Source organism: Mesoplodon densirostris, chromosome 3 (assembly GCF_025265405.1).
Source record: "Mesoplodon densirostris isolate mMesDen1 chromosome 3, mMesDen1 primary haplotype, whole genome shotgun sequence".
Taxonomy (NCBI): domain Eukaryota; kingdom Metazoa; phylum Chordata; class Mammalia; order Artiodactyla; family Ziphiidae; genus Mesoplodon; species Mesoplodon densirostris.
Genome location: NC_082663.1, coordinates 153,862,332 through 153,889,506, shown reverse-complemented (window position 1 = coordinate 153,889,506; position 27,175 = coordinate 153,862,332). Strand labels below are relative to the sequence as shown.

General features: G+C 54.0%; 1 protein-coding gene across 14 annotated transcripts; it reads left to right on the top strand.

Moving 5' to 3' along the window:
* The first annotated feature begins 8,532 nt into the window (after nucleotides 1-8,532).
* Nucleotides 8,533-25,566, top strand: RNF44 (ring finger protein 44). 14 transcript variants are annotated; one of them, XM_060094844.1, is made up of 12 exons: nucleotides 8,536-8,622; nucleotides 9,500-9,673; nucleotides 20,119-20,270; nucleotides 20,479-20,668; nucleotides 20,848-21,015; nucleotides 21,420-21,596; nucleotides 21,701-21,862; nucleotides 21,945-22,069; nucleotides 22,386-22,473; nucleotides 22,562-22,683; nucleotides 22,820-22,919; nucleotides 23,123-25,566. In XM_060094844.1, the coding sequence occupies exons 3-12, from the start codon at nucleotides 20,164-20,166 to the stop codon at nucleotides 23,183-23,185; spliced, it is 1,302 nt and encodes a 433-aa protein (XP_059950827.1). In that variant the 5' UTR covers nucleotides 8,536-8,622; nucleotides 9,500-9,673; nucleotides 20,119-20,163; the 3' UTR covers nucleotides 23,186-25,566. The 14 variants fall into 14 exon arrangements, with proteins under 14 accessions (XP_059950831.1, XP_059950827.1, XP_059950825.1 ...); XM_060094842.1 differs by lacking the exon at nucleotides 8,536-8,622 and adding an exon at nucleotides 8,634-8,763; XM_060094845.1 differs by lacking the exon at nucleotides 8,536-8,622 and adding an exon at nucleotides 8,783-8,941.
* Nucleotides 25,567-27,175: the final 1,609 nt, after the last annotated feature.

Below are 27,175 nucleotides of genomic sequence, written 5' to 3'. Positions count from 1 at the left end.
GCCGGGGCATGTGAATTCATTTTTCTAGGGCACCTGCCTCCCTTCTGTCATGAGAAGAAACCTCATTGCATCCAAATCGCCCAAGGCCTTAGAAGGAAAGGGAGCCATCGGAAACTTGGGAATAGGTATTACTAGCCTCACACTGCAAGAGACACTGAGGCCTTGCGGCCAGGCTGGGACTCACTCCAGGTCCGCTCAGTGCTTGCTCCCTCCTCCCAGCACTCCCACCCAACTGTGGGGGAGACCCCCAGAGCACGCCGTGGCCCCAACGACCCTACTCCTGACCAGGAGACCCCACGCCCCTGCTGCAGAGGAGCTGTGCCCTCCCTACCTGTGCCCCGGAAGGGGCCCTGGAGGAAGATGATGGGCCCTGCTGCACAGGTGGGAACCTTCTGGGGCCTGCGGTGGTGCGGCCAGCAGACTTTGACACCACCTCCGCCTCCCCTGAGCAATCATTAACCCTGAGAGAGACCACACCTCCTGGGATGGGAAGGACTCCTCAGGAGGCCCGGACCACAGCTGAGGAGAGGGCAGGAGGACAGGATCAAGGTGACAGTCCCTGTGCTCCCAGGCCTGGAGGCCTAGGTCACAGGAGCCAGGGTCTGGCAGAACTGAGCCCAGAGAATGTGGGAACCAGGCCCAGCCCTGGGGCAGGCGGGAGGCGGGGAGGGTGAGCCCTCCATCCCTTCTTGCTACAAGAGTCTTCCGTGGCAGAGGACCTGTGAGGAAGGTGAGAAAGGCAGTAGGTCAGGGAAGGGAACTAGTAAAATAGTGTAATAATCAAACACGAGGTCTTCACTGAGGAGTGAAGGCAACCTTGATTGTTCCCCCACTTTGAAGCCCTCAGAGGGTATCTACCCCCCAACCCAGGAGCTCATCCACCCTCAGGCTGGCTTTAAATATCTTCCCAGAGCCCACGGCCTCCCAGCAGAGGCCGAACCCCAACACCTCCTCCAGTCTCAGGCCCAACCATCCCCGTGTTGACATAGGAGAAAGGGGATCTCAAGTTCTTGGGGCTGGGAGGCCTGGGGAAGTCACTGCCCCTCTCTGAGCCACGTTGCCTGTGTCTGGACCATGGGGCACTGGGTCCTCCCGCACAAGGGGCCGGTGAGAGTGGCCAGGGAGACACTCAGCCCAGGATGGGCGCTCAGTGAGGCCTGGAACAACCAAAAGAGATCATGAGATGCAAATACGCTCTCAGCTCCAGGGAAGTCCTAGGGGAGGATGTCCTTGTGCCTCCTGAGTGGAGTTGGAATCGGCATTTATTGAGCACCTATGGTGTGCTTTACCTCATGGTCTCTCTGATGTCTGACATTGCCCAGGAGAGGCAGGTTCCATTATAACCATGCCTACGCTACAGAGAAGTGTCATGGGGCTCAGAGAGGGGAAGTGACCGTAAGCCAGGAACCAACTCTGACCACAACACCAAGGCCCTGCAATGAAGGAAGAGTCCTCCTTGCTCACCTCAGCCCTCCCCATTTCTCCTCACCCAGTGGGGCCTCCTCCACACTTCCTCCTGCCCACCCCCTGTTCTGGCCACCTAGCAGCTCTCCTCGCTTCCCTGGTAACAACACCCAGTTTTCCTTTGGGGAACTTCCTCACCCCTCCTTCTCCTTACCCCATGGGGTGCATGTGATGAGCCCTGACCAGTCTGGCACAGCATCCCCCTGGCCAGAACTGCTGGTTTGAGTTTGGGCATGTGACCAAAGCTGGGTCAGTTAGAACCAGTGGGACTCAAATAAAGGACTTTTGTTGGAACTGCTGAGAATGAGAACCTCGTTGCTCCCCACTGGGATGTCCAAGCTGTGAGAAAGTGACTTCCAACAGCTGTCTGTCTTACTACCATGAGGGAAAGATCTACAGAGAAATAATCCAAGACTGAGTAAAGCAGAGCTGAGAAATGGAGACACGTGGACTTCTGAAGACTTTGTGTGAGCCCCTAGATGTAGCCACACTTGAAGCCATCACCACCAGACTCTTCCATTATTGAAACAATACATTCATTTTTTTTGCTAGGTCTGGTTGAATTAGTCTGTCCTGACTACAATGCCCCTCAGGCAGGAAGTTCCTCATCCCTATACCACCCCACCCAGATGCTAAGGATGGGGCACAGAGTTAGGGTAAGAGAGGCCAGAGTTTGAACTTGGCTTGGCCATCTCCCTGTTAAGCCTCCTGGAGTCCCCACTTCTCCCTGTAGCATGATATTGGACATCTTCATTCATAACTTAGAGAAAATAATATTCCTTACTTCACAGGATTCTTGTAAGGATAAAACCAGATCACTGAGATACTGTTCCTGGCATGGGGACTGGCACATAGCAAGGACAACACCCACCAATTGTTTGAGCTCCCAGGGCATTGAATCCATAGCTTGCTCAGGACACATGCCCACTGTCTTGTCATCATCCTGGGTGGCCCTCTCCTCATGGCGGGTGCCACACCTGACTTACACTCAATAGATATATGTATCAGGTAGTTACAATATGCCAGGCACTTTAAAAGAATGTTTGTTTCCTAAACCTTCAATTTTAAAACAGGTTATCAAAATATATATGCTGCGTGTATACCCGTGTTCATAGCAGCGTTATTCACAATAGCTAAAATGTGGAAGCAACCCAAACGTCCACTGACGGATGGATGAGCAAAATGTTGTCTATACACACAATAGAATATTAGTCAGCCTTAAAAAGGAAAGGAATTTTGACACATGCTACAAATGCTATAAATGAACCTCATTACGCTAAGTGAAACAAGTCAGTCACAAAAAGACAAAAATTGATTCCACTTATGGGAGCTACTTAGAGTAGTCAAAATTATAGATAGAAAGGAAAATGGTAGTTACCAGGGGCTGGGGGAGGGAGGAATGGGGAGTAATTATTTAATGGATACAGACTTTCAGTTTTGCAAGATGAAATAAGTTCTGGAGACAGATGGCAGAGATGTTTGCACAGCAATATGAGTGTACTTAATACCACTGAACTGTACATTTGAAAATGGTTAAGATGGTAAACTTTATGTTATATATTTTACCACTATTTTTTAAAATTAGAAAAATTATGTGCTACAACAAGCTTAAAAAGTGAAGAAACCTGGATGAAAGGAAAACAAATGAGAAAAATGAGGAAAATTTAAGCCTGAGTAGAGTCCATAACATATTTAAATATTTGCCTTGAAGTTCTCGATAAATGTCAGAGGTGGGCCATGAATTAGGTTCTGAGCTTCCCAGCAGGCAAGGCAAAGAGGGAAACAGGATCTGGGATCCATTAAGTTCAGCATCCTTGCAACAGAGACCGGGGGTGGGAGAGAGAGAGAGGAATCGCGAGCCAGGATCTGGGAGCTATGGTGCAATTCCTAATACCTAAGGGGTGTTTCCTCTTGTGTGTCTCCAAGGAAAGGATGCTGCAGGAGGTTGGATGGCACTTGACATGGCTATTATAACGTAGCTGTCAAGAGATCAGGTTCAGGGTCGGGTCTGGGTTCAATTGTAGTGAGGCAAGTTACAGAATCTCTCTAAGCCTCAATTTCCTCACCTGTAAATTATGGGTTATGTATGAAACCTACCTCAGAAGGTGGTGGTAAGGATGAAATGAAGTCATGCACTTAAAGTCCCGAGCACAGTGACTAACACAGAGTGAAGGCTCATGGAATATTAGCTTTGTAGAGGTGTGGTGGGATCACTGGTGGCTTAACTGCTAGGTGGAGAGGTAGGCAACACTGCCCAAAGCTCCAGGCTCCAGGCCCACCGCAGACCAAGGGAGCTAGCCTGGTCTCTCTGCCCAGGACCAGGTAGGGCAGACCCCAACCTAAGGCCCTGCTCTCCCTCCCTGCTCTGACCGCTGGGGCCAACAGCTCTGGATCACTGCTCCAACGCCCACAGAGCATGTCCTGGCCTGCCCAGACCTTTGGTCAGTGTGTGGATGAGCCAGGTGTGGCCAGATGGTGCCATAACCATCTCAAGGGGCACGTGTCTGCCTGCCACAGGGCGGCCTGAAAAGCTCACTGGGCTCTGGGCTGTGATGATCCAGGTCTGAGTCACAGATCCAGACCCAGAGTCAGTTTTGGGTACTGGCAGACAGCCAGGCACACAGTAGGGCTAAGAGGCCAGAATGTGGACTCAGATGACGTGGGTCCTAATCATCTCCCTACCGCTTACCCGCTGGGAATTTGGGCAAGGGAGTTCATCTCCCTGACCCTCAAAGTCCTCATCTGTAAAATGGGCACAACAGCAGAAACCAACTCATAGGTTTGTTATAAAGATGAAGCAGGGGCTTCCCTGGTGGCGCAGTGGTTGAGAGTCCGCCTGTCGATCCAGGGGACACGGGTTCGTGCCCCGGTCTGGGAAGATCCCACATGCCGCTGAGCGGCTGGGCCCTTGAGCCATGGCCGCTGAGCCTGCGCGTCCGGAGCCTGTGCTCCGCAACGGGAGAGGCCACCACGGTGAGAGGCCCGCGTATCGAAAAAAAAAAAAAAAGATGAAGCAGGTAACATGGTAAAGCACCAGCACAGGGCAAGTGATAAAGAGGTGCGCACCTGAGGTAGCAATTCAGACACACATCAGGGATCCTTCGTAGTCACTGTCTCAGGGGTGTGGTTTTTTTAAAGTTTTGATCAGAAAAACTTCTCATTTCTTGTCTTTGCTGGCAACCTACTGTGTGCACTCACTATGTGCTCAGAAATTGACCAAGCTGAAATCAAGTCCTCACTTGCCCTCTGACCAGCTGTACGATGTCCGACAGGTCACTCACCTCTGAGCTGCCACTTCTTCATCAGCAACATGGAGGCACCACCCCTCCCCCACAGCGTGCAGCTTCAGAGGTGACCTGGAGAGCCTGGGCTGAGTGTGGCTCTTTTTTGTGCATGTGTCTGATTCCTCCTCAACCTTCCAGTCACCCCTCCCTGTTGCACACGGCTTTGCCGAGTAATAGTTTCTTTCATCTGTCTTACAGCTGAGGGACCAGCACAAGAGGAGCCCCTTGGTGTCAGAGACTCACAACCTCCCACCTTAGAAAGAACTTGGGGACCTAAAAGACCAACTCCTCACCTCCCCCCAGACCACTAAGCCCCTTCCCAGGGCACACAGTCCCTCTAAAGAACCCCTTCCAAGGGCTTCCCTGGTGGCGCAGTGGTTGAGAGTCCGCCTGCCGATGCAGGGGACGCGGGTTCGTGCCCCGGTCCGGGAAGATCCCACATGCCGCGGAGCGGCTCGGCCCGTGAGCCATGGCCGCTGAGCCTGCGCGTCCGGAGCCTGTGCTCCGCAACGGGAGAGGCCACAACAGTGAGAGGTCCGCGTACCGCAAAAAAAAAAAAAAAAGAACCCCTTCCAAGGGGCTCTTCTGCCACGGCTTGCACACCTCCAGTGATGGGGAGCTCACCTCATCCCACGACCTCCAGTCCATGGTCACAACTGTATTTGTTTTATTGAGTTGAGAGCTGCCTGGCCACTTCCATGGGGCTGGACTTTCGGGAGCATCAGGCCCCACTTCCCCACTCTGCTCTGGGACAACTCCCCCAGGGCCTTCCCTCGGGCTTTTCCCATCACTCCCCACCACCACCATCCCAGGCCCGCGTTGCGGCCAGGCAGACCTGGGTTCCCATTCCAGCTCTGTCCCTTCCTGGCTGTGTGCCCTAGGGCAAACCACTCTCCACTTCTGAGCCTCAGTTTCCACATCAGGAAAATAGGGGGAAGTGAAATAACATGTGCTTGTTTTCTGTCAGTCCAATTCGTGGAGCTCTGAGATGGAACAGGCCTCTGAGCCCTTTAGAAATGCAACCTGGTGTCACACGGCCCTCCTGGGGCCCCCTGCCACTTCTGTGTCCATTCAACAGACAGGGGCTTACTGCTCACCTTGGCCAGGCACTGTGCTTGGCGGTGGGCACTGGTGGGGTGGGGACGAGCATCCCTGACCCCACTGAGGGAGACTCTGTATGAGAGCAGAGTAGGCCAGGCCAAGAGAAAGGAAAGGGAAGCCCAGGCAGATGGAACAGGGTGTCCAAACCCCACTGTGGAAAGAACTGGGCCCTCGGGGGAACTGAAAGACCAAGGTGGCTGGAACTCAGGGGTCATTTGTTCAAAGGATTGGGTTTCAAAAACTACTGTACATTCATACAATGAATTACTAGCCAGCAAGTTAAAAAACAAACACAACAAAACAAAAACAAAAAACCAAAAAACTTACCTGTGCTCATTGCAGTATTATTCACAATAGCCAAGACTTGAAAACAACCTAAGTGTCCAGCAATGGATGAATGGATAAAGAAACTGTGAGATATATATATATATACATATATACATATATATATATATATATATATACACACACACAATGGAATATTATTCAGCCATAAAAAATAAAGAAATCTTGCCATTTGTGACCATATGGATGGTCCTGGAGGGCACCTTGCTGAGTGACATAAGCCAGATAAAGAAAGACAAGCACTGCATGATCTCACTTATGTGTAGACCTTTTTTTTTTTTTTTAAAGTCAAATACATAGAAACAGGTTGTAGAATGGTGTTCGCCAGGAGCTGTGGGCTGTGGGAAACTGGGAGGTGTTGCTCAAAAGACACAAACTTTCAGTTATAAGATGAGTAAGTTCTGGGGATCTAATGTACAGCCAGGTGACTATAGTTAACAGTACTGTATCTACCTTTTTTTCTTAAATAAATTTATTTATTTTTATTTATTTATTTTTGGCTGTGTTTGGTCTTCGTTGCTGCATGCGGGCTTTCTCTAGTTGTGGCATGCAGGGGGGCACTCTTCGCCATGGTGCATGGGCTTCTCATTGTGGTGGCCTCTCTTGTTGTGGAGCACCAGCTCTAGGCACACAGGCTTCAGTAGTTGTGGCACATGAGCTTAGTCGCTCCATGGCATGTGGGATCTTCATGGACCAGGTCTCAAACCCGTATCCCCTGCATTGTCAGGTGGATTCTCAACCTCTGGGCCACCAGGGAAGCCCTGGATCTATCTTATACTTGAAAGTCGCTATGAGAGTAGACCTTTAATGTTCTCACTAAAACAACAACAAAATGGCAACTGTGTAGGTGAAGGATGTGTTAACTAACCTTATCTTGAGAAACATTTTGCAATACATACATGTATCAAATAATATTGTACACCTTAAACTTACGCAATGTTATATGTCACTTAGATCTCAATAAAGCTGGGGGCAAAAAAAGGACAGACTACTGATACACACCACAGGTTGGATCTCAAAAAACATGATGCAGAATGAAAGAAGGCAGTATTTATACAGTCAGCCATGCCATTGACATGAAGTTCTAAACATGAAAACCAAATCTATAGTGATAGGAAACAGATCGATAGTTATGACTGGAGTAAATTGACTCGAAGGGGGTGAGAGGAAACTTTCTGGAGTGATGAAAAATTTCTAGATCTTGATTGGATTTTAGTTATACAGAGGTATACATTTATGAAGAATGCACTAAGCTATACATGTAAGATTTGTTTATTTTACTGTAGAGTTACAAAGTATACCCTAAATTAGGCTTTAATGTAGTTCTGATTTAAAAAGAAAAAAACACAAACACAAACACAAACAAACAAATAAACTTGTTTGTTAAAGGATGAACCAGAGTGGGGTAGAAAGCAGGCTCTGAATGTCCCGCCTGAGCAGAAATCCTGAGCCCTGTTGCTTCCTAGCAAAATCCCTTAGCTGGCTATGTCTCGGTTTCAAATCTATAAAACAGGGACAATAATAATGTTCCCTCACTGGGTTGCTGGACTTTATGGACCAACTAAGTTAATTCATTTTAAGCACTTAGAATATTGTTTGGCACGTGGGAAGAGCTCAACAAATGCAAGCTTTAAAAAACAAATCGGCCCTCTGCAGAGGTGCCAAGTCCTGGGCTGAGAAAAGGGGGCCTCCTGAGGACAGCCTCTGAGAGGTGAGGACTTCAGGGACTACAACTCCCGGAACGACCCAGCCAGAGCGGGGCGCGCTGGAAGTTGTAGTCCTCGCCGGCTAACTATACCCAAGGATGCAGGCGGCGGGGATCCCCTCTGGGAATGGGGATGCCCGGCCTGAGCAGGTATCAGTCACGCTCTGGTCCAGGCTAGCTCTAGCCATGGGCATACGCTTTCTCTTATCACTAGTCTCCCTACCGCCCAAAGGCGGTATCATCGCTCACATTTCACAGACGAAGAAACTGAAGCTCAGAGAACGACACAAAAGGAGGAACCAAGAACTGCTGAACCCATAGTCTTTGCTCTTTGTATATCGATCCTTGACACACACACACACACACACACACGCACACCCCACACACACAATTCCGAGGCTGAGGGAGGGGAACAAACTGTCCGCAAAGGGAAGGTTCTTTGAACGACCACCGAGTCGTATTATCTTTCCTATTTAGTCACTCGCCAAGGGCACACAGTAGTAAGGGGTCGGCTGGGAGGCCAGGCCCTGGACTCTTTGCCCTTGCGCGCCCTTTGTCGCCGGACACTGAGTGGGCGCGGCCGAAACACGCTCCTCCTCGTCCCACCCTCCGCTCCCGCGCTCTTGGTGCAGTCCAGGTACTTCCATACACGCGCGGGAGGGAGGGTGAAGCTGCGTAGCCGGCGTGGAACCCGCGCGCGCGTGCGCGCGCCCGGGCAAAGAGGTTCGTGGACGGTTCAACTGCCTGGGGCCAGAGGGGGGGCCGCGGCAGGCGGCGCGAACCGCAGCTGGACCGGAACCCCCGGCTGCAGCGGGAGCGACGCGCCGGCCTCCCGGTGGGGGTGGAGCCCCGCCGCGGCCCCAGGTAACGCCCGGCCTGGACCCTGCGCCTTGCGCCCCAGGCGCGGGGCCAGAGAGACGGAGCGATAGGGGGCGGCCGCGGGCTGGCAGTGTAGTACAGGGACTTCCAGCGAGGCCGCTGCCTGCGTCCTCAGGGCCGGAGCTCGCTGTCCCGGGACCCGGAGCCAGAGCTGCTCCACCCGGTAGGTCTAAAAGCCCCAGTACGGGGAGGCCCTGGGAACTACGAGTCCCAGCGTCCCCTGCGCCCCACTCATGCCCCGATCGCAACCCCTGGCGAGTGTCGGCTTCGGCTGGGCCCCAGGCGTCCGGGACAGAGCTGCAGTCCTTTGGCCTCTTCTCGGCTGTCCCAGACACTTTACCAGCGCCCCTTGTCCCAGCCGCTGGGGATCCAGAGCGACCCGAGCCCTGCCCTGGGGCGGTTGCGGGTCCGGTGAACAGACCGCCGCGCGCCAGCGGCTTGGTTACTGCTTTGAGGGCGTAGGAAGGCGGGGGCTCCAGAGGGTCTGTGCCTTGTCCAAGGTCACACACCTTCTGTTGCCTGAGGGCTATTAAGCCCGAGTCGAGATGGTGTCGGGGGCAGGAAGGCGACGTGGGTGTAGGAAACTGGCCTTGGATAGAGGGAAAATGGGAAATTTGGCTGGACTCATCTCTCCCTGGGTCTACCAGGTACCCCCACTCTTACAGCCCCCGATTTTCATCACCGGATGATGTGGTGACGGTACCTGCTCCTTCCTCTGCAGACCCTGCGGGTTCCAGTGGTGAGAGCTACAGCGGGGAGGTAGTCAGAAAGGGGAGCCCCTCCCAACGCCCTACCCTCAAAGCTCACACATTCAAGCGCAGACCCAGGCCCAGAAAGCCAGGCAGGTACCGCCGAAGATGCACACACAAGTGAGAGCCACTATTGACTCATTGAGGTAGGTATAATCACCCCCATTTTACACCTGGACAAACTGTGAGCCTCATAGAGGTGGTGACTTCCTCAAGGTCACCAAGCTGATAAAAGGCAGAGCCAGGGTCCAAGCCTTGGTGGGCTGGCTTCAGAGGCTCTGTATTTAACCATCAGTGTATGCCTGCCCCCTCAGTAGCCTATAGGAGATGAACAGCAGTGCTACACACACTAAGTGCTCAGTAAATGTCATCTGTCATTAGTGTTGTCATCATCCTGGTTTTACAGATGAGACTGAGGAAGAGTGAGACCACATAAGTGACCAAGTCTCAAAGCTGGAGCCAGAGTGCTGCAGCCCTGAACCCAGACCTGGGAACACCTTTTACAGACACTCTGTCCTCCCCCATATGCACAAACAGCCCCTGCTTTTTAGGGGAGACAAAGCTTGGGGCTCAGGTGTGTTCAGGCCTGCCCTGAGCAGAGAGGACTTGGCAGGGGGCCTGTCAACCCCCAGCCTGGAGTGTGAGGCTCAAGTCTGATGACCTGGGGTAGCAGGGAGGTCTGTGTCCTGAGCTGGCTTTACCAGGCTGTGTTGTGTGTCCCTGGATGGTCCCTCAATCTCTGTGTTCTGCCAGCTCCACTTGGGAAGGCCCTGCATCTGGAGGAGAGTTTGAAGGGTCTTAGAATAAAGGAGTGGAGTACTTTCTGATCCTGATGGAGGGAAGGAGGCAGCCAGCTGTCCAGGTCTTAGGTAGGCAGATGGAGCAGGGGAGGGCCCCAGCAGGAACCCATGACCCTGCCTTCTTCCTGCCTGCACAGAATCCCTCCCATCTCCTGCAGAGGAGGCCTGGGAGTGGAAGCTGGATTGTAGCATCCAGTACTTTGCACTCGAGGGACCAGGATTCAAATCCCTCTCTGCCACTCTTCCACTCTGGGATCTGGAGAGTCTCTTGCCCCAGGACATCTGTGCTTTTGATTATTGAGCAACACTTGGGGACCCTGTGTTGGCATTTGTGTTGCATGCACCAAACTTAATGTTCGTTTAAAATGTGATCCCAGGTTTGCCCCTTGATGGCTGTGTGACGGTGGGTGAATCATATCCTCTCTTGCCCAAGCTTCTTGGAGCAAACACTGGTACCTAGCTCTTAGGTCATTGGGAGGACCAATGAGATGATCAGGGTAGGACTTGCCCAGATCATGCAGAAGACTCTAGAACCCTGATTTCTCCACAGAGCTTCGAGGCAGATGCCTGGGCAAGAGTGAACCACCCCCACCTGGGCCACACTTCTGGGATCTGTGGCAAGGGGAGTCATTTCCTTAGCCACTTTCCTCATCTGTGTAAGGTGAAAGTAACAGAACCTGCCTTCAAGGGAGTGGGGGGTGGGGTGATAAGAATGGGGCACAGAGTAGGTATGCAGGCCCTTGGGCCCACGTTGGGGTTCCAAAGCATAAGACTTGTCAGTGAACCTGAGAGGAAAGTCCAGACTTCTAGCTTCTCTGGGAAATCTGGTAAAATTGAGCCTCCTTCCCTCTTGCTCCAGAGTGATTCTGCATGCACCCAGCAAGGTTTTTCAGAGGGAGATGTGTTATTGGCCTCCGGTCCTGGGGGGAGCCCAGAGGTCTGTGGGAATTTACTGAGGGCCTCCCAGGGGCGTAAACCAGAGGGTCATGCATGAGAGAACTCAGGGCAAGGATTTCCTGGCCCTGAAGCATCAGGGGCAAGGAAGGGCAATACAGAGTCCCTTCCTTGGGCATCCAAGGAAGTGTGAGCCAGGCCCTGCTGCGGGTAGAGAGAGCAGTCCCATGGAGTTACCTTCTGCCATCCTGATGTGGTGTGATAATAGTCATGCCATATATTGAAGAAGCCAGGAGATGGTCAGGAGAGGCTCCGAGGAGGCAGCCTTTGAGCTGAGCCCCAAAGGTTGAGCAGGGTTTGGCCAGAGGTGAGTAGGGGTGTTGAGGACATTTTAGACTGAGAGAATGGCACAGTCAGAGGCTTGGTGGCTTCAAAGGAGTAACTGGATTGTGGAGTAGTTACTGGAGTCGCTTTCTGAGGGTGGGGAGTGGTAAAGGATTTTCACATTGTGGCCTCGGGCAAGTCACTTCACCTCCTTGAGCCTCAGATCCTCAACCATAAAATGAGACTGGTTACCCCTGTGGTGTCTGCCTCTCAGTGAAGGCTGAATGTCAGTGCAGTTAAAAATGCTGAATCCTCTTCCGCCAGGAGGAGATTCTTTCTTTATTTATTTATCTTTGACTGCTTTGGGTCTTCGCTGCTGCGCACGGGCTTTCTCTAGTTGCAGTGAGCGGGGGCTACTTTTCGTTGCAGTGCGCGGGCTTCTCGTTGCAGTGGCTTCTCTTGTTGCAGAGCACAGGCTCTAGGCGCGCCGGCTTTGGTAGTTGTGGCATGCAGGCTCAGTAGTTGTGGCGCACGGGCTGTAGAGCACAGGCTCAGTAGTTGTGGCGCACGGGCTTCATTGCTCCACGGCATGTGGGATCTTCCCGGACCAAGGCTTGAACCCGTGTCCCCTGCTTTGGCAGGTGGATTTTTAACCACTGTGCCACCAGGGAAGCCCAGGAGGAGATTATTGAGTGAGACACGAAGCAATCATGACAGGGGTGTGTGCAAATTAAATGGCATGAAGTGAAGGTCAGGGTGTATCTAGGCCTGAGTTCAGAGACAGAGGAGTTCAGTACAAGCTAGAGGCTAGAGACTTCCCAGCTTCCTATAAGAGGTGAAATGGGAGCAGAGCCTCAAGGGACAAAGAGGAATAGATTGGTAGAAAGGAAGAGAGAGGGCATCTCAGGCAGGGAAGGCCAGAGGGAGCACTGCCATGGTCGTGGGAGAGAGGCTGGGGAGAGGTGAGCCTGAAAAGTTCGGTAAGGGGGGCTTCCCTGGTGGCGCAGTGGTTGAGAGTCCGCCTGCCGATGCAGGGGACGCGGGTTCGTGCCCTGGTCCGGGAAGATCCCACATGCCGCGGAGCGGCTGGGCCGAGCCATGGTCGCTGAGCCTGCGCATGCGCGTCCGGAGCCTGTGCTCCGCAACGGGAGAGGCCACAGCAGTGAGAGGCCCGCGTACCGCAAAAAAAAAAAAAAAAAAAAAAAAAAAAACAACTTTGGTAAGGGAAGCTTGTCTTGTTAAACACAGCCCTGAAAGCCAGGCATTAGGGAGCCATTGCAGGTTCTATCCCTACACAGGCAAGCAGGGGGGTGGTCTTAACAATGTAGGCACTTTGAATGTGGGAAGGATTTTCTGATTGCTCTTACAGAGTGAGAAAAATAAAAGGTTGGAAGGGATTTAGGAGCAGGGAGAGTTGCTGATAAGGAGATGGTTAGAGAAACGCAACCCCATTTATTCTCATGCACACGTAGTTTAACTATGATGGATAGAGTTTGGCATTCCAGGTAACATCGGTAGCACTGCATCATGAATTTGATCTTCTGTCCTTAGAGATATGCAAACAGCGAGTGGGTACCATTTTCAATCATTGTGTTGCTGGCCGCCATCCACATTGTGGTGTCAGATTGTTGCTGGTCTAAACAACACTTGGATAAGCATGTCTGTTCCCCAGCTTCCTTCTGGATTGTTTCCACTGGATACCCTTTCCAAAGGGGGATTTCTGACTCTAAAGGAACACAAGTTTTTTATGGCTTAAAATATTTAAAACATGCTCTTTCACAGTAATTTTCTTTAGAATTTTCAGTAGGTTATACTGTATAGAGTTTTGTTTTGTTTTGTTTTGAAGGAGCAAATGTACAAAAGCGTGTACAATAAACAGTCTACCCTGACCCAGTACTCCTCCAGCTCCCCCTGAGGACAGTTATTAATCAGTCTCCTGTATATCCTTCCAGAAATATTCTATATACAGATACTGTATATATCCAATTTTTAAAAACATTGATACTGTTATACTCTGTTCAGAATCTTTCTTTCAGTTTTTAAATTTTGGATTATGAAATATACCAAAGAAGCATAGAAAATCACACACACCCCCAGCAACCCCACCACACAGGCTTAACAAATGTTTAACATTTTGTGCTGGTATCTTGTTTAGGGCTGTGCTGGAGGTAGCCCTATGTCAGTGCAGCTGCATACAGAGGAGTCCAGTTATTGATTATATGCATAATTTATTTGACCTGTTCTCAGCTCCCAGCTTTTTTTTTTTTTGCTATCGATGCAGAGATAATACCCCACTTTGTATAATGTCTGCCTGGGGAGGCATCGAGGCAAAGGGGAACGACGCTCGGCTTTGGCTTGGGTTCAAGTATCTGCTCGGCGCTCTTCCTCTCTGTGTAACCTGGGGTGAATGACACCCTCTTGATTCTCGCTACCCATCTGTAAAATGGGCAGGTTGTAGTAATCCGTCTCATAATTGCTAGGAGGAGTACAGTAGAAAACTAAAGACTTCATTAGGTTTAGTTCCCCAATCCCCCTAAGCAGGGAGCTCTCCAAGGCCTCGCCTAGAGTAATTAGAGCGCGGGACGACTGCTGCTCCAGCTTCAAACTGTTCCCCGCCCTTTTCCCTGGCCACGCTGGGGGCGGGGTGGTTAAATGTCTCTGTAACGTCAACGCGAGCCGGGCCAATCCTCCTTCCCGACAAGCGTTAGCTTATTTGCATGGGTTGCCCATTATTGGCTCGTTGGGCAATCCAGCCCCTCCCAACTTTTTAAAGCCACCGCGCAGTGTAAACAAGGAGATGCGAGGCGGCCAGGCCATGATGTCATCGCGGCGCAGTAGCTTTCGGGGCTGACGTCATCTCCGGGGAGGTTGCCGGCCCAGGGCTGTTAAGAGCCTTCCTAACCACTCGGACTGGCTTAAGAGCCACTCCTTCCCCGTCGAAGGTCAGGTCCATTGCACTTGTGTCCCAGGCGCCGTCCCGAGGAGGGGACCATGACACAGTAAGTCCGGGCTGCGGCTCTCCCGGCGGGACCCACTTCTCTGGCGGGGAAACTGAGCCTCAGAAGCATGAGTGATTTGTGAGTTTGCATAGCAAGTTAGAGTTACAGCCAATTTGTCTTGCTTACCGCGGGGTCTCCCATCTTTAGGTCAGACCATGTGGCCCCGCCCCTTTCCTCTGATGGCTGCGGGCACTTTAAGTGAGGAGGTGGGGGCGAGAGGAGGTTTAAAAAAAAAAATCTGCTTTTCAAGATGGCGGCCCACTAATCACGTGCCGAGTCTCGGCGAATGATTGGCTCTTGGCGCCCCCGAGGGGCGGAACTCTTAGCAAGGGGCGGGGCCCTCGAGGGGAGCAGCAGGCTACAGTTTGCCGGAACCTCCCGGCGCGCCCCCGCGAGCCCCCCTCCCGCCCGGCGCGCGACCCCGCTGTTTCGAATGTTGTGAATCAAATGTGGGGTTTGTTACATTCCGCTGCCGCCGCGGACAGTTCTTAAAGGGCCAGTCGCCGGCAGCTGCGCAAACCCGGCCGCGTCCTGCGCCGCCTCCCGCTCCCCGAGGGCCTGGGCCGAGAGACTGACCGCGCGTGGGCATCGCGAGGCAGACGCCCGGCGAACGGACAACAAAGAAAGAGGGGCCCGGAAGGAGCCGGACTGCCCCCGGACCGGGGGGGTGGGGAAGGGAGCACATTGTTCCTCAGGGCGGGGGCTCTTAAAGGGTCCAGGCAGCACACTCCCACCCCCCCGCCCCCTGCCCAGCTTGGCCGTCCTAGATCGGGAACAAAGGAGTCAACGTGTGGCCAGGCGGCCGAAGGTGAGTCGGGGCCAGAGCCCCCAGCTCCCGATTTCCGCATCCCTGTAACTCCTGCCCCCCCCCCTTCCCCTGGGACTGAGGGCTGTGATCTAGCTGGCTCTGCAGGAGTTAATTACGGGCAGTCCGGAGGGGGGACGGCAAGGCCTCTAGAATCCGGGACCCCTCCCCACCCCCAGCGCCCCCAAGGCCAGGCCGAGGCTCCCTTCTCCAGAGGCAGAGCGCTGCGGTTGGAGAGGAAGGAGCCGCCCCCTCCCCCTGCCGCCGCCACTTCCTTTGTTGTTGCTTTTGTCTCACGCCGAGCACATGGTCCGGGATCCTCGGCTCTTAAAGTCACAGCGCTCTGGCCCGGACGCCGCAGTATGGCCTCCAGCCCCCGATGTCCCTCCGAGCCCGGCACAAAGGAGTGAGAGGGGGACGAGGGAGGCCCCTCTCTGGGCGAGTATCTGTACCACGTCCTCCCCACCCCCGTCCCCAGTCCCAGGGAGGGATGGCTGAGGAAGCTCCCTGAACCCCGCAACCTGCTCCTGGCCCACATTGAGGAGGGGCCTGCTCCTCAGGGACACTGGTTTCCTCCCCCAGTAATGTGACCACCTGGTTTTTTGCGTCTTGCCTCTTGTGGCTTTATTTGGGAGCTCTGGGAAGGAGAGATTTCCACTCCCATTTTACAGTTGTGGCAACTGAGGCTCACAGAAGGGAAGATTTCCTTGACCAAGGTCACCCAGGGAGTCTGGGCTGGCCAGCAACTCTTAGCTCGCAGCCTGGTGGTCCTGCTCTCAGCTGCCTCCAGGCACCACAGTTGGGGAGCTCTGCTTTGCCCACCAGTCAGTGCTGGGTCCAACCCGCCTCTTTTTTGAGGGGTGAGAGGGGGGCTTCTCAGCCTCCCTGAGTCTGCTCCTGTTCTCAGGGCCTGACTTGGCTTATCTGCAAAACAGTCCCTGTACCTGCAAACAGCCCCCAGGCCCAAATGATATGTCAGGGTCTCCCTAGACCAGGATGGGGATAGGAAGTAGGGAGTTGGCTGCCTCCTGGGGGAGGGGGTGGATGCAAGGTGCAGTCCCTGCTTCTGGGCAAGATTGGATTTAGGGGCCCTCAAGACCCTTTTACGGAGACCTCACTGAGAGCCCAGCGCAGAGGAGGTGTGGTGAAAGGCAGAGCAGTTAGGTGGTGGCCTTGTTGTTTGACCTTGAGCAAGTTGCTGCTCCAGCTCTGGGCCTTACTTGCTTCTTTCCACAATAGGTCTAGTCAGGATGCCTGAAAGAGAAAGATCTCCTGATCTCCTTTAGGGCCTGCAGTAGAGAATTGGCATTAGGTAATTCTTGAGGTTACTGATGGTAATGAGAGTCAGGGGTTGAGGAAATCTGGGCCTAGGGGGCCAGCCAGGACTAATTCTGTCCTTCTTTGGCTTTGTGGTCTGCAGCAAGTTAGTTTCTTTCTCCTGGTCTCAGTTTCCTCAACTGTGAAGTGGGTGACTTCCCCATGGCCCATCTCTGTCTCCAGTCAAGAACCAGGGTCCCCTCCCTTGCCAGCTGGGAGGGGATATTCCCTGAGGGAGGCATGTTTCCCAGCTGCCTCCTGCAGAGCTTAAAATAGCATCTTTAAGCTGCTTGGGGGGGTGAGAGTGAAGGTCAGCCTGTCATATTTTCTGATAGTGATCATTCACACCTAAGCTTTACAAATCACTGCAGCGGCCTTTGAGCAGTCCTGGGAGGTGATTATTGGGCTATTCCCATTTTACAGATGAATAAACTGAGGCTCAGAGCGGGGAGGCGATGTGCCCAATCCTCAGCCAAGACTCTGGCCAGAAGTCAGGGTATTGTGTGTAAGAATGCAAGGGTCAACACTGTCATCTTTAGCACCGTCAGTCACAGCTAGAGGCCTTCTGTCTGGTGGTTGGGTTTCTCGGCTCCTTGCCACTTCCTTTCCTGAGGTGTGGGTGTCCTTGAAGAGGCTGGCCAGAGCATATTCCCATGGGGCCTAGGCCTCTGTGATTCTGCACCCCTGAGCCTTGACACTGCCCGGACTTCAGCAAGACAGCCTGGCACAAGAGGAGCAGTTGAGGGCTTCCTTGGTGGCGCAGTGGTTGAGAGTCCGCCTGCCGATGCAGGGGACACGGGTTCGTGCCCCGGTCCGGGAAGATCCCACATGCCGCGGAGCGGCTAGGCCCGTGAGCCATGGCCGCTGAGCCTGTGTGTCCGGAGCCTGTGCTCTGCAACAGGAGAGGCCACAACAGTGAGAGGCCCGCGTACCGCAAAAAAAAAAAAAAAAAAAAAAAAGAGGAGCAGTTGAGACCACTGCCATGTCCCAGTGCACTCACAGCTCCAACTGACTGGCCTTGGACCTCACTTCTCTGAGCCTCAGCATGCATACTTCTGAGGGTTGCTATGAGGACTTATCAGGATGGCACATGGGAAGTATTGTAGTTCTTGTTAATACTCCTCATAGGCAGGACTGTGGGCTCCCAGGATCTCTGAGGTCAGTTAGAACAGAGGTTCTCAAGCACCTGCCTGTGCTGTAGAAACTGCTGGGGAATTTAGTAGAAATCTAGGTGCCCTTGTTCCCCAACCCTCCAAAGATTCTGATCCAAAAATCTGGGGTGGGTCAGGAGTCTGTTGTTTCAGTTATTTAGGGGTTTCCTCTGAGTCTCTTTTGGCCTTTGCTCGGCTGGATTATCAGCAGGAATCAAGGAGGCTGTGTGTGTACACATGAGTGTAAGGATATGCACTTGGCCCACGCTGGGGACTCACGACCCCAGTCACCTGTGGTGGGCAGGCCAGGAATGGGCCTGGGGTGGTCTGGAGAGAAAACTCATGCTCAGAGTGAGGTGGGTCAAGCAGAAATGAGGGCCCAGTGGGACCAGATTTTCTGCTTCCTTCCTCCCCACCCCGACACACAACACACTCAAAGGACAGATTTTTTTATGTCCCAGTTTTTAATCATTGGCACTAATTTCACTGCTGCTAGACATGGCCTTAGACCTATGTAATTGGCTCTCCAGTGTGCATTTACCACATCAGGCCTGCCCTGTGCTGGACACAAGCTGGTTACTGGGCCCTGCCCACCCCTCTGCCAAGTGCTGGAGCCCAGGTTGGGTGGGAGAAATGTGAATTTCAGCTCTACTGTGGCTGTGGCCTTGGCCCTGTGCTGTCTTATGAGGTGAAGAGCCTCCCTTTCAGGCTCATCTGGAAAGTCAGGGCCCATGCACGTAAAGCCCAGCACAGAGGAAAGGAACAAGGTGTTGAGGGGACAGTACACCGGTTCCCTAGCTGTGTTAGCAGGGAGGTGACACTTAAAGCTGGGTATGAAGGAAGCATAGGAGTTTTGTTAGATGGAGGCAGGGTTCCCTGTGGCAGAAACAGCCAAAGGCTGGTGCTGTTGGATGCGCCCTTCAGCATTGCAGGGTCTGACAGGTTCCAGAGTTTTCCCTGCCAGGGCCTCATTCCAACCTCTGGAGTTAATGAATGGTCCCCCCAACTTCCCCCACCTGGACCCTAGCTCCTGCCCCACCCCATTCTCACTCAACTTCCTCCCTTAGGTTTAGGTTCTTGCTTCCTCTTTTTTCTCAGCAAGCCCCACCTCCCACTTGGGGGCTGTGTTGGGTCAGGTTTGCATGCACTCCCCCCACACACAAAGGGCCTGGCTGCACGCCAGACCCACCAGTTCACCAGAGGTTGACTTCCTTAATCGCGTCCTGCCAGAACCCTTGGGCTGGACCCCTTCCCATCAGCATCAGTGTGCAGCAAGAGGCTGGTAGTCAGCCCACCTCCCAGCTTTGACACTTATTGTGAGGCCTTGGGCAAGTCCTTTCGTCTCTGAGCCTCAGTTTTCTCTTCTGCAAAATGAAGCTAACAGTACCTTACTTGAAGAGTAGGTGAAGTCCCATTTGGGTAGGCACTGTGGGAACAGATTATGGGAAGAAAGTATACAGTCAGCCCTCTCTATCCATGGGTTCCACATCCATGGATGTAACCAATTGCAGATTTAAAATACTTAGGGAAAAAAATTCCATAAAGTTGCAAAAAGCAAAACTTGAATTTGTCACTTACATAGCATTTACATCATATTTACATAGCATTTACATTGTATTAGGTATCATAAGTAATGTAGAAATGATTTAAAGTCCATGGGAGGATGTGTGTAGATTATATGCAAATATTATACCATTTTATATAAGGGACTTAAGCATCCTCGGATTTCGGTATCGTGGGGGTCCTAGAACCAATCCCTCGTCGATACTGAGGAACGACTGTACTGACTTGGCTTGGACTGGGAACCCCGAGGGCAAGAACCAAGTCAGACCCTCTCGCCTGTTACTAGTGGAAGGAGAACGAGGCCCCAGGCCTGTTTGCAATCCATCTTGAGCCAACCAGACAGAAGGGAGGAAGCTGGAGTCCCCTCAGGAGCCCCAGTTACCTAGAGGTCAGAGTTGTAGATCCCCACGCCAGGACAGGTTTTCCTGGAGACCCCACCCTGCGGGAACCTTACCGGAGCCCCCTGGCCTGGAAGCATGCCGGCCAGCCCTCTGAACTTACCCTGAGGCGGACCCTGATCTCATTTCACAGAGCAGGAAACTAAGGCCTGGACTCCCTGCAGGCCAAGCCTGAACCCTAGTGCCAGAGCGCAGCGCTGCCTGGGGAGCCCAGGGTGTGGTGGGCATCAGTGGCCTCTGGAACCAGGCTGCAGAGGTTTGATTCTGTCTCCCCGACCCCTAATGGAGCAAGGGACTGGACTTCTCTGTACCTTAGTTCCTTTGTCGGTTTGCTTCCTAGGGTTGTGAGCCCTGGCCCAGCCCCTCCACCCCTCTGCCTCCCCTGATGCAGCCATGGGCTCTGGCAGTGACTAGGTGGCCGCCCTCTGCCCCTGTGGGTCAGCGGCGATTCTCTGCAGGACCCAGCAGCAGCCCAGGCCAGCTCTGGGGAAGGTAGGAGGGAACCTCCCAGTCCTGTGGAGCCCGGAGCCCCTGGTACTGGAGCTTTCAGCCTGGGCTGGGGCATAGGGGCCAGGGATGGTAGGGCACAGGGCCCTGAGCTGTCTTCCTTCCCCAGTGGGTAGTGACCTTGGCTTCTCTCCATGCTCTGTGAATGAGCGGCCCCCGTCAGTGCTACTGGGGCTTCCTCTCTGTGGTGCAGCCCTGGCCGTGAGGGCCCCCTGGCCAGCCCACCTACCCAGGATGAGCGCTTACCCTCCCAGCAGCCGCCGACCCGACCAGCATACCTCCCCGTAGAGGAGCGCCGAGCCTCGGCTCCTGCCGGCGGGAGCCCCCGAATGCTGCACCCAGCCTCCCAGCAGAGCCCGTTCATGGTTGATCTCCACGAGCAGGTAAGCAGAACCCCCCACGCCCACACCCCGCTGCCCCTGGCCTCTGGCGAGCCGGTCTGAGGAGCAGAGGGAGCAAGCCCTGACCTCACCTTCACCAGAGCTGGCCCGGCAGGACTTTGCTTCTCACCTGGGGGCAGCCGAGTGGCCTCCCTACAGTTCCTGTGTCTCTCCTCCTGCAGGTGCACCAGGGACCTGTCCCTCTGTCCTACACAGTCACCACAGTGACGACCCAAGGCTTCCCCTTGCCTACAGGCCAACACATCCCTGGCTGCAGCAGCCAGCAGCTCCCAGCATGCTCCGTGATGTTCAGCGGGCAGCACTATCCTCTCTGCTGCCTCCCGCCCCCGGTGAGTGAGCGCCCGGGCCTCCTGCCCTGCCCCCAGCTGAAGGCCCCAGGCACAGGCCAGTGTTGGGACTGAGCTGAGCTTACAGCGCCCATCCAGGCTGTCAGTGTCTGCTCGGCTCCAGGCCACAGCCCCATCCAGAACGGCGTACGTGTGTTCACGTCCAGTGGGAGGGCACTTCAGAGTTCAGGGACCTCCCTGCTCCCAGTGCCTGCTTTATGGTTTGGAGTGGTAACTGTGGGCCTTAAGAGCAAGACGTCCTGCCTGGGAGGCCTAGGCCAGGGATGGATGGTCCAGAGGCCTTTGATTGGGACCGCTAGCTGGGTGGAATGGCCCCTGGCCCAGCCACAAGCAGACCCAGCCCAGAGCCCAGAAGAACATTCTCCAGCCTCTGCCCCCTTTCTCAGCAGCTGATCCAGGCATGTACCATGCAGCAGCTCCCTGTGCCCTATCAGGCCTACCCCCACCTTATCTCCAGTGACCACTATATCCTGCACCCTCCACCGCCAGCCCCACACCCCCAGCCCGCTCATATGGCGCCTCTTGGGCAGTTTGTGTCGCTGCAGACCCAGCACCCACGTATGGTGAGTCTGAGCGATGGGTCTGATGCTAGAGGGGATGGCAAGTGGGGCAGGGAGGTGGGGGCTTCCCTTGTCACTGACTGCTGACCCACCCCTGCTTCTTCCAGCCCCTGCAGCGCCTCGACAGTGACGTGGACCTGCGGGGGGATCAGCACCCCCTGGGGAGCTTCACCTACTCCACCTCTGCCCCGGGCCCAACTCTGTCCCCGTCCGTGCCCCTGCACTACCTGCCCCACGATACCCTGCACCAGGAGCTGTCCTTTGGTGTGGTAAGTGCCACTCCCCATCCAGGATCTAGGGTGACCGGGAGACAGGCCCGTGGCTGACGTGCACCTGGCCCCCCTCTTGCAGCCATATTCCCACATGATGCCCCGGAGACTGAGCACCCAGAGATACCGCCTGCAACAGCCGCTCCCGCCACCACCCCCGCCGCCTCCGCCACCACCGTATTACCCCAGCTTCCTGCCCTACTTCCTGTAAGTACCTGCACATCTGCCCCAGAGCTGTGGCACCCTGTTCTTCTGGGGCCTCTAGTGGTTAGACCCAAACACAGCCCCGTGGGGTCCCGGGGCCTCTCGAGCCACCTAGCATCCCCGCCAAACCATACATGCACACTCACGCTCACCAGCTGGGCTCCCTGCCCTACTGCGACATCTTGGGACAGACACTGGGGTCCCTGGTGTGAACAGTGCAGAGTTCTGGGCTTTGTTTCATGGCGGGAGTTGGGAGCAGCTCTGCGCCCCTTACACCTACTGACCTTGACCCCGGGCCCGCGTACCTATCTCCCCCTAGCTCGATGCTGCCAATGTCACCAACAGCAATGGGGCCCACCATCAGCCTGGATCTTGATGTGGATGACGTGGAGATGGAGAACTATGAGGTCCCGTGGAGCCCTGTCCTGGGAGGTGGGGGCTTGGGGGACTTCCAGCCCTGGCTGCCACTGACCCTCCCCTCCTGCACACGTCCAGGCCCTCCTGAACCTGGCAGAGCGGCTGGGAGACGCCAAGCCTCGCGGCCTCACCAAAGCGGACATCGAGCAGCTTCCATCATACCGCTTTCATCCCGACAGCCACCAGTCAGAGCAGACGCTGTGAGTGCCCTGCGCCCCCTCCCGCCTATCTGTGAGCACAGATGGGGTGCGGTCTTCCCAGGGTAGTGCTTCGTGCTCTGCCGTGAACCTGCCCTCGCCCTCAGTGTGCGGGTGACGCTCTGTGCCCTCCTCCCAGGTGTGTCGTCTGCTTCAGCGACTTCGAGGCACGGCAGCTGCTCCGGGTCCTCCCCTGCAACCACGAGTTCCACACCAAGTGTGTCGACAAGTGGTTGAAGGTAACGTAGCCCCGCCCGCTTCCAGGTGTTCCTGGTGTGGTGAGGGAGGAGGGTGGACTGGAGGGCTTCCCTTCGTGTCCTCTTCAGCATCCAGAAGTTCCGGCTCCACTCAGGGAGCCAGGTCCCCACCGGGCAGCGGAACAGCCCCGGATGGGATGGGGGTCCGGTGAGAGTGGAGCCTGATGTGCGGCTGCTCCCCACAGGCCAACCGGACGTGTCCCATTTGTCGGGCTGACGCTTCCGAGGTGCCCAGGGAGGCTGAGTGAGGTCCACAGCCACCCAGGAGAACCCTGCCCAAAGCTCTGGAAACTCCGGGGGCCCGGGAAGGCTGGGGAGGGCGTGGCCCAGACCTGCCCTGCTGTTCCTGCCTGCATCTCCAGAGCTGGTGCCAGGGTCAGCCCGAGAGAAGCCCCTGCAATAAGCCCTTGCATTTGCCAAGCTCCAAAGACTCCCTCCCCGTTTGCCCACTAGTCTAAAAGACGCCCGCCAGGGAGCGGCCTGAGAGTCCCTAACTCAGTCTCTCTCCTGTTTGCCTTCGGGTCTGTCTCCTTTTCCTGCCGGCACTGGGAGCCAGGGGTTCATTCCCCTCGTGTGGCTGGTGGAGATCCTTGGCCCCGGGATGGGCAAAGGGGGTGCTGTCCTGGGTCGCCTGGTCTCTTGCACTGAAGTGGTGTGCTCTCTGCTCAGGTGGCACTGACAGGCGTGGACAGACAGTGGCAGGAGGCCAGTGGGTTCTCCTGCCTTGACCCCAGACAGACTCAGGCAGCCAGCCCGACCCAGGTTGCTGTGGGGTGGGGCTGGCTCCCTAGAGGACCCTCGCCTCGGGCACAACATTCCTGCCCCAAGCCCAGGCTGGAGGGCATCAGAGCCAACCTCCCGAGCAGGTGGGAGGCAGGCCCTGACCCGGGGCGGCATGTATCCTGAGGGGGCCTGGACCAGGCCAGGGAGAGTGATTTCCTGTGTTGCTGGTGGCCGCCCCTGCCTGGCGGTGACAGGGCCCAGACCCATGCCCGATCTCCCCTCTGTCGTTTTGCATGAACGTGAGGAGCAGCAGTTTTTGTTTATTCATTTGGCCCGAAATCACGTGTAGGATTTGAGGGTGTGGATTTTTTAAACAATTTCTTTTCTTTTGGTTTAATGGGGGGGGGTGTATAGGGACCAACCAGGACCAGGTGCCCAGGGGCAGGGAATGGTCTGGTGGTGCCGCCTGGTCTGCATGCATGTGTGCGGCTGGGGCGGGGCCGGGCGGCTGGCGGTCATGGGTGGGGTTTGGGGGGGTTGGGGGGGGTCTGTGCTCAGCTGATAACTGCCATGCACTGTACTGCACACGTCCCCAGAGCCTACCGGGACCGTACGCTTTTCAGGGCATTTCTCCCTCTCTAGCCAGGGCCTGCCTGCCACCTGCTTGGGCGTGTCTCCAGGGAAGTCCCAGGGGGACAGGGTCCAAGGAGGGTGTGGACCCCGCCTCCAGGGGCCCCCTCCCAGCCTGAGCCCTGCCCTCCAAGACCTGGAGGAGCCCCCGGAGGGTCTGGCCGAGCTCCCTACCCTCGCCCACCCGGGTCCCATTCCGTTTCTTCCTCACCCCCCGCTGGGGTTGCTGCCCCGAACGAACCGCGTGTGGGGCCGGCACATCCTAGCAGGCAGCCCCTGGCGCCTGCCGCCTCAGGGATGCTCCAACCACCCTCGTTCTTCCGCAGCGGCCCTGGCCCCCCGCCTCCCCCAAGCCCGCCGTGGGGCCCCATCAGCCTGGCCCCGCCCCATGGAGAACCCAGAGTCTTACTGTATATAACTCCAGGTGACATTTCTATATTTATAGCAGTGTTGAAACCCCACCTGTTTTACACAGAGAACTACCCTCTCCGACCCCTTCCCTTCCCCACCCCCCAAAAAAAAGGTTTTCGAAACCCTTAACGGTTCCTGGGGCAGGCGGAAACAGGCTCACGGATGGTGTATTGACTGCAGCAGTGATTCCAACGAGCAGCTATTGGGGGGGAAACACAACATTTAAAAAAAAAAAAAAGTTAAAAAAAAAAGATTTATAAAACAATTATTTAGGATGTTTGTGATTTGCCGACCTTGCTATAGATGCCATGTTACCAATGATTTCCTGTGGTGGGGGCTTGTCATTGTTTACTCTTTTATTTACCAACTTCTGGCCTAGGCATGACAGTGGGTGCTGTCCCCCAGCCCTGGCTGGGCCCAGCGCCTGTGTTCTGTGTTAGAAAGAAAGGTCTTTTATATATATATATATATATATATATATATATATATATATATATAAAATTACATATATAAATATATGTAATTTGGGGGGCCCTGTTCCTTGCACATTTTACAGTTACCTCATTTTTCCCATGTATGTATTTGAGAAAATGCTAATATATAGAGAAAAAAATGGTTCTTAAAGCTTAAATGTGTGGTTTTCTCCATTCCATTGGATTCACATTGGTTTGTAGCATTTAACATAACTAGTATGTTGTATTATATATGTGTATACTGATTGAAATTTTTAACAGATTTGTACTTTTTTTAAAATGAAACTTGCTAGTTCTGCTTGACCAAGTAGTGCAATCATTATTTTTTTTAATATTGTTGCTGATTTCAGAGGGATATTCACTAATAATAAATGTATGATGTATATCGAGTACTGCCCAAGCTGACTTTGGCCGCCTGTGTTCTCGTCCTTTTGATGGGAAGCACGCGTGGGGGTGTCGGTCTGAGGTTGGGTAGGGGACAGGGATGAGGGGGGCAGAAAAGATTGTTCTTCGCTGTGGAATCTTGGGGGAAATGATACCTCCAGAAGGAGAGGGATCTACGGGGCCAGTTCAGTGACAACTTGCTCTGGGCCACACTGCTTCACGGGCAAATTAGGATTGTGTTGGCAACCGACAGGATTCCATCTAACTGGTTTGAGGGAAATGGCACTTAACTAGTCTGTCATTTAAGTTCTGGAGGGAGGTTCTGCTTCAGCCTGACCAGATGGGGCTCAGGCGTGTCCTAAGGAACCAGGTCTCTCTTCATCTTACAACTTTGTTCTGCCTGGTGCTTCCTGGTACCTCTAGCTCAGTTTCTTCTAATTTAGCATCATTTCCATGCAAAAACTGTTTTTCCCCCCAGTAATTCTATTAATTCCTGGTCTGGAGTCTTGTCAGACCAACAGGTTGCACGCCCAACCCTGAACTGTGTGCTACCGTTAGGGAGCTAGAACAGCATGACTGGCCCAGCCTGCATTACATACCCACCCACCCATGGGCCCCACTGAACCTACAAGGATTTGAGCCCCTCATCCTCAAGCTCAGTGGGGACGAAGGGCCCGAGAGCCACTAAAGGGGCCAGAGTGGTGATGTGGGTACGTTCCTCTTCTCCATGGTGGCGTGTGGTATGGCAGGGCTGCCCGCTGACTTTGTAGTATGTCAGAGCAGCATGGTCGGGGGCAGGAGACCTGTTGTGCCTGTCTGTGATGCCACTATCTGTGACCTTGGTCAGGGGACTTCTCTTTCAACCTTTGGATCATTGGCAAATTAAGGGTCAGACTCAGCTGAGTAGTTCCCTAAGTGTGTTTCAGAGAAAGTCCTGTGGAACATAATGGCGTTTGTGCAGAAAAGGTCTCTGGTAAGATAAGTTCGGGAAATTCCATGTTGAGGGTAACAGCCTATATCACAGGGCTTTTCTGAGCCTTGGCTATGCTGATGTGTGTTGTAAATCTCTAGCAGTGGATACATACTCTGGGCAGCATTTCCTACATTGGGCTTCTTTGGCCACATGCCAGGCCAAGTTGCATTCTCTGGAGCACACTGGGGCATGGTGCACTAGACCAGTGGTAGGAGCTGAGTTCCCAGTCTGAGTGAATTGTCAGATGGGGAAGTCTCTAAGCTTTTTTTCACTATTTCAAAAAGCCTGTAGGAAAGGAAAATCACAGATCGCATCAATGGATGCAAAAATTTTTTTGGCCAAAATTCAACATTCATTCATGATAAAACTTGACAAGATCATTTATACAAAAACCTGCAGCTAACATCTTCCTTAATGATGTTACAGACTAGGTGCTTACCAGCCCTGAGATCAGGACAGGCAAGGATATCTGCTTTCACCAGTTCTATTCAACATCATACTGGAAGTCCTAGCCAGCACAACAAGGCAAGAAAAAGGAAATGAAATTAGGAATGCAGATTAAAATGGAAGAAATCAAACTAACTCTATTGTAGATGATATGATGAAGATCTATGTAGAAAATTCCAAGGAATCTACAAATAACT

Bases quoted from the DNA above. Each gene is read 5' to 3' on its own strand.
- RNF44 (XM_060094848.1), top strand. From the start codon at position 20,164: ATGCAGCCATGGGCTCTGGCAGTGACTAGGTGGCCGCCCTCTGCCCCT. The intron at 20,271-20,478 runs GTAGGAGGGAAC...TCTGTGGTGCAG, and splicing joins CCAGGCCAGCTCTGGGGAAG to CCCTGGCCGTGAGGGCCCCC. The intron at 21,863-21,944 runs GTAAGTGCCACT...CCCCTCTTGCAG, and splicing joins AGGAGCTGTCCTTTGGTGTG to CCATATTCCCACATGATGCC.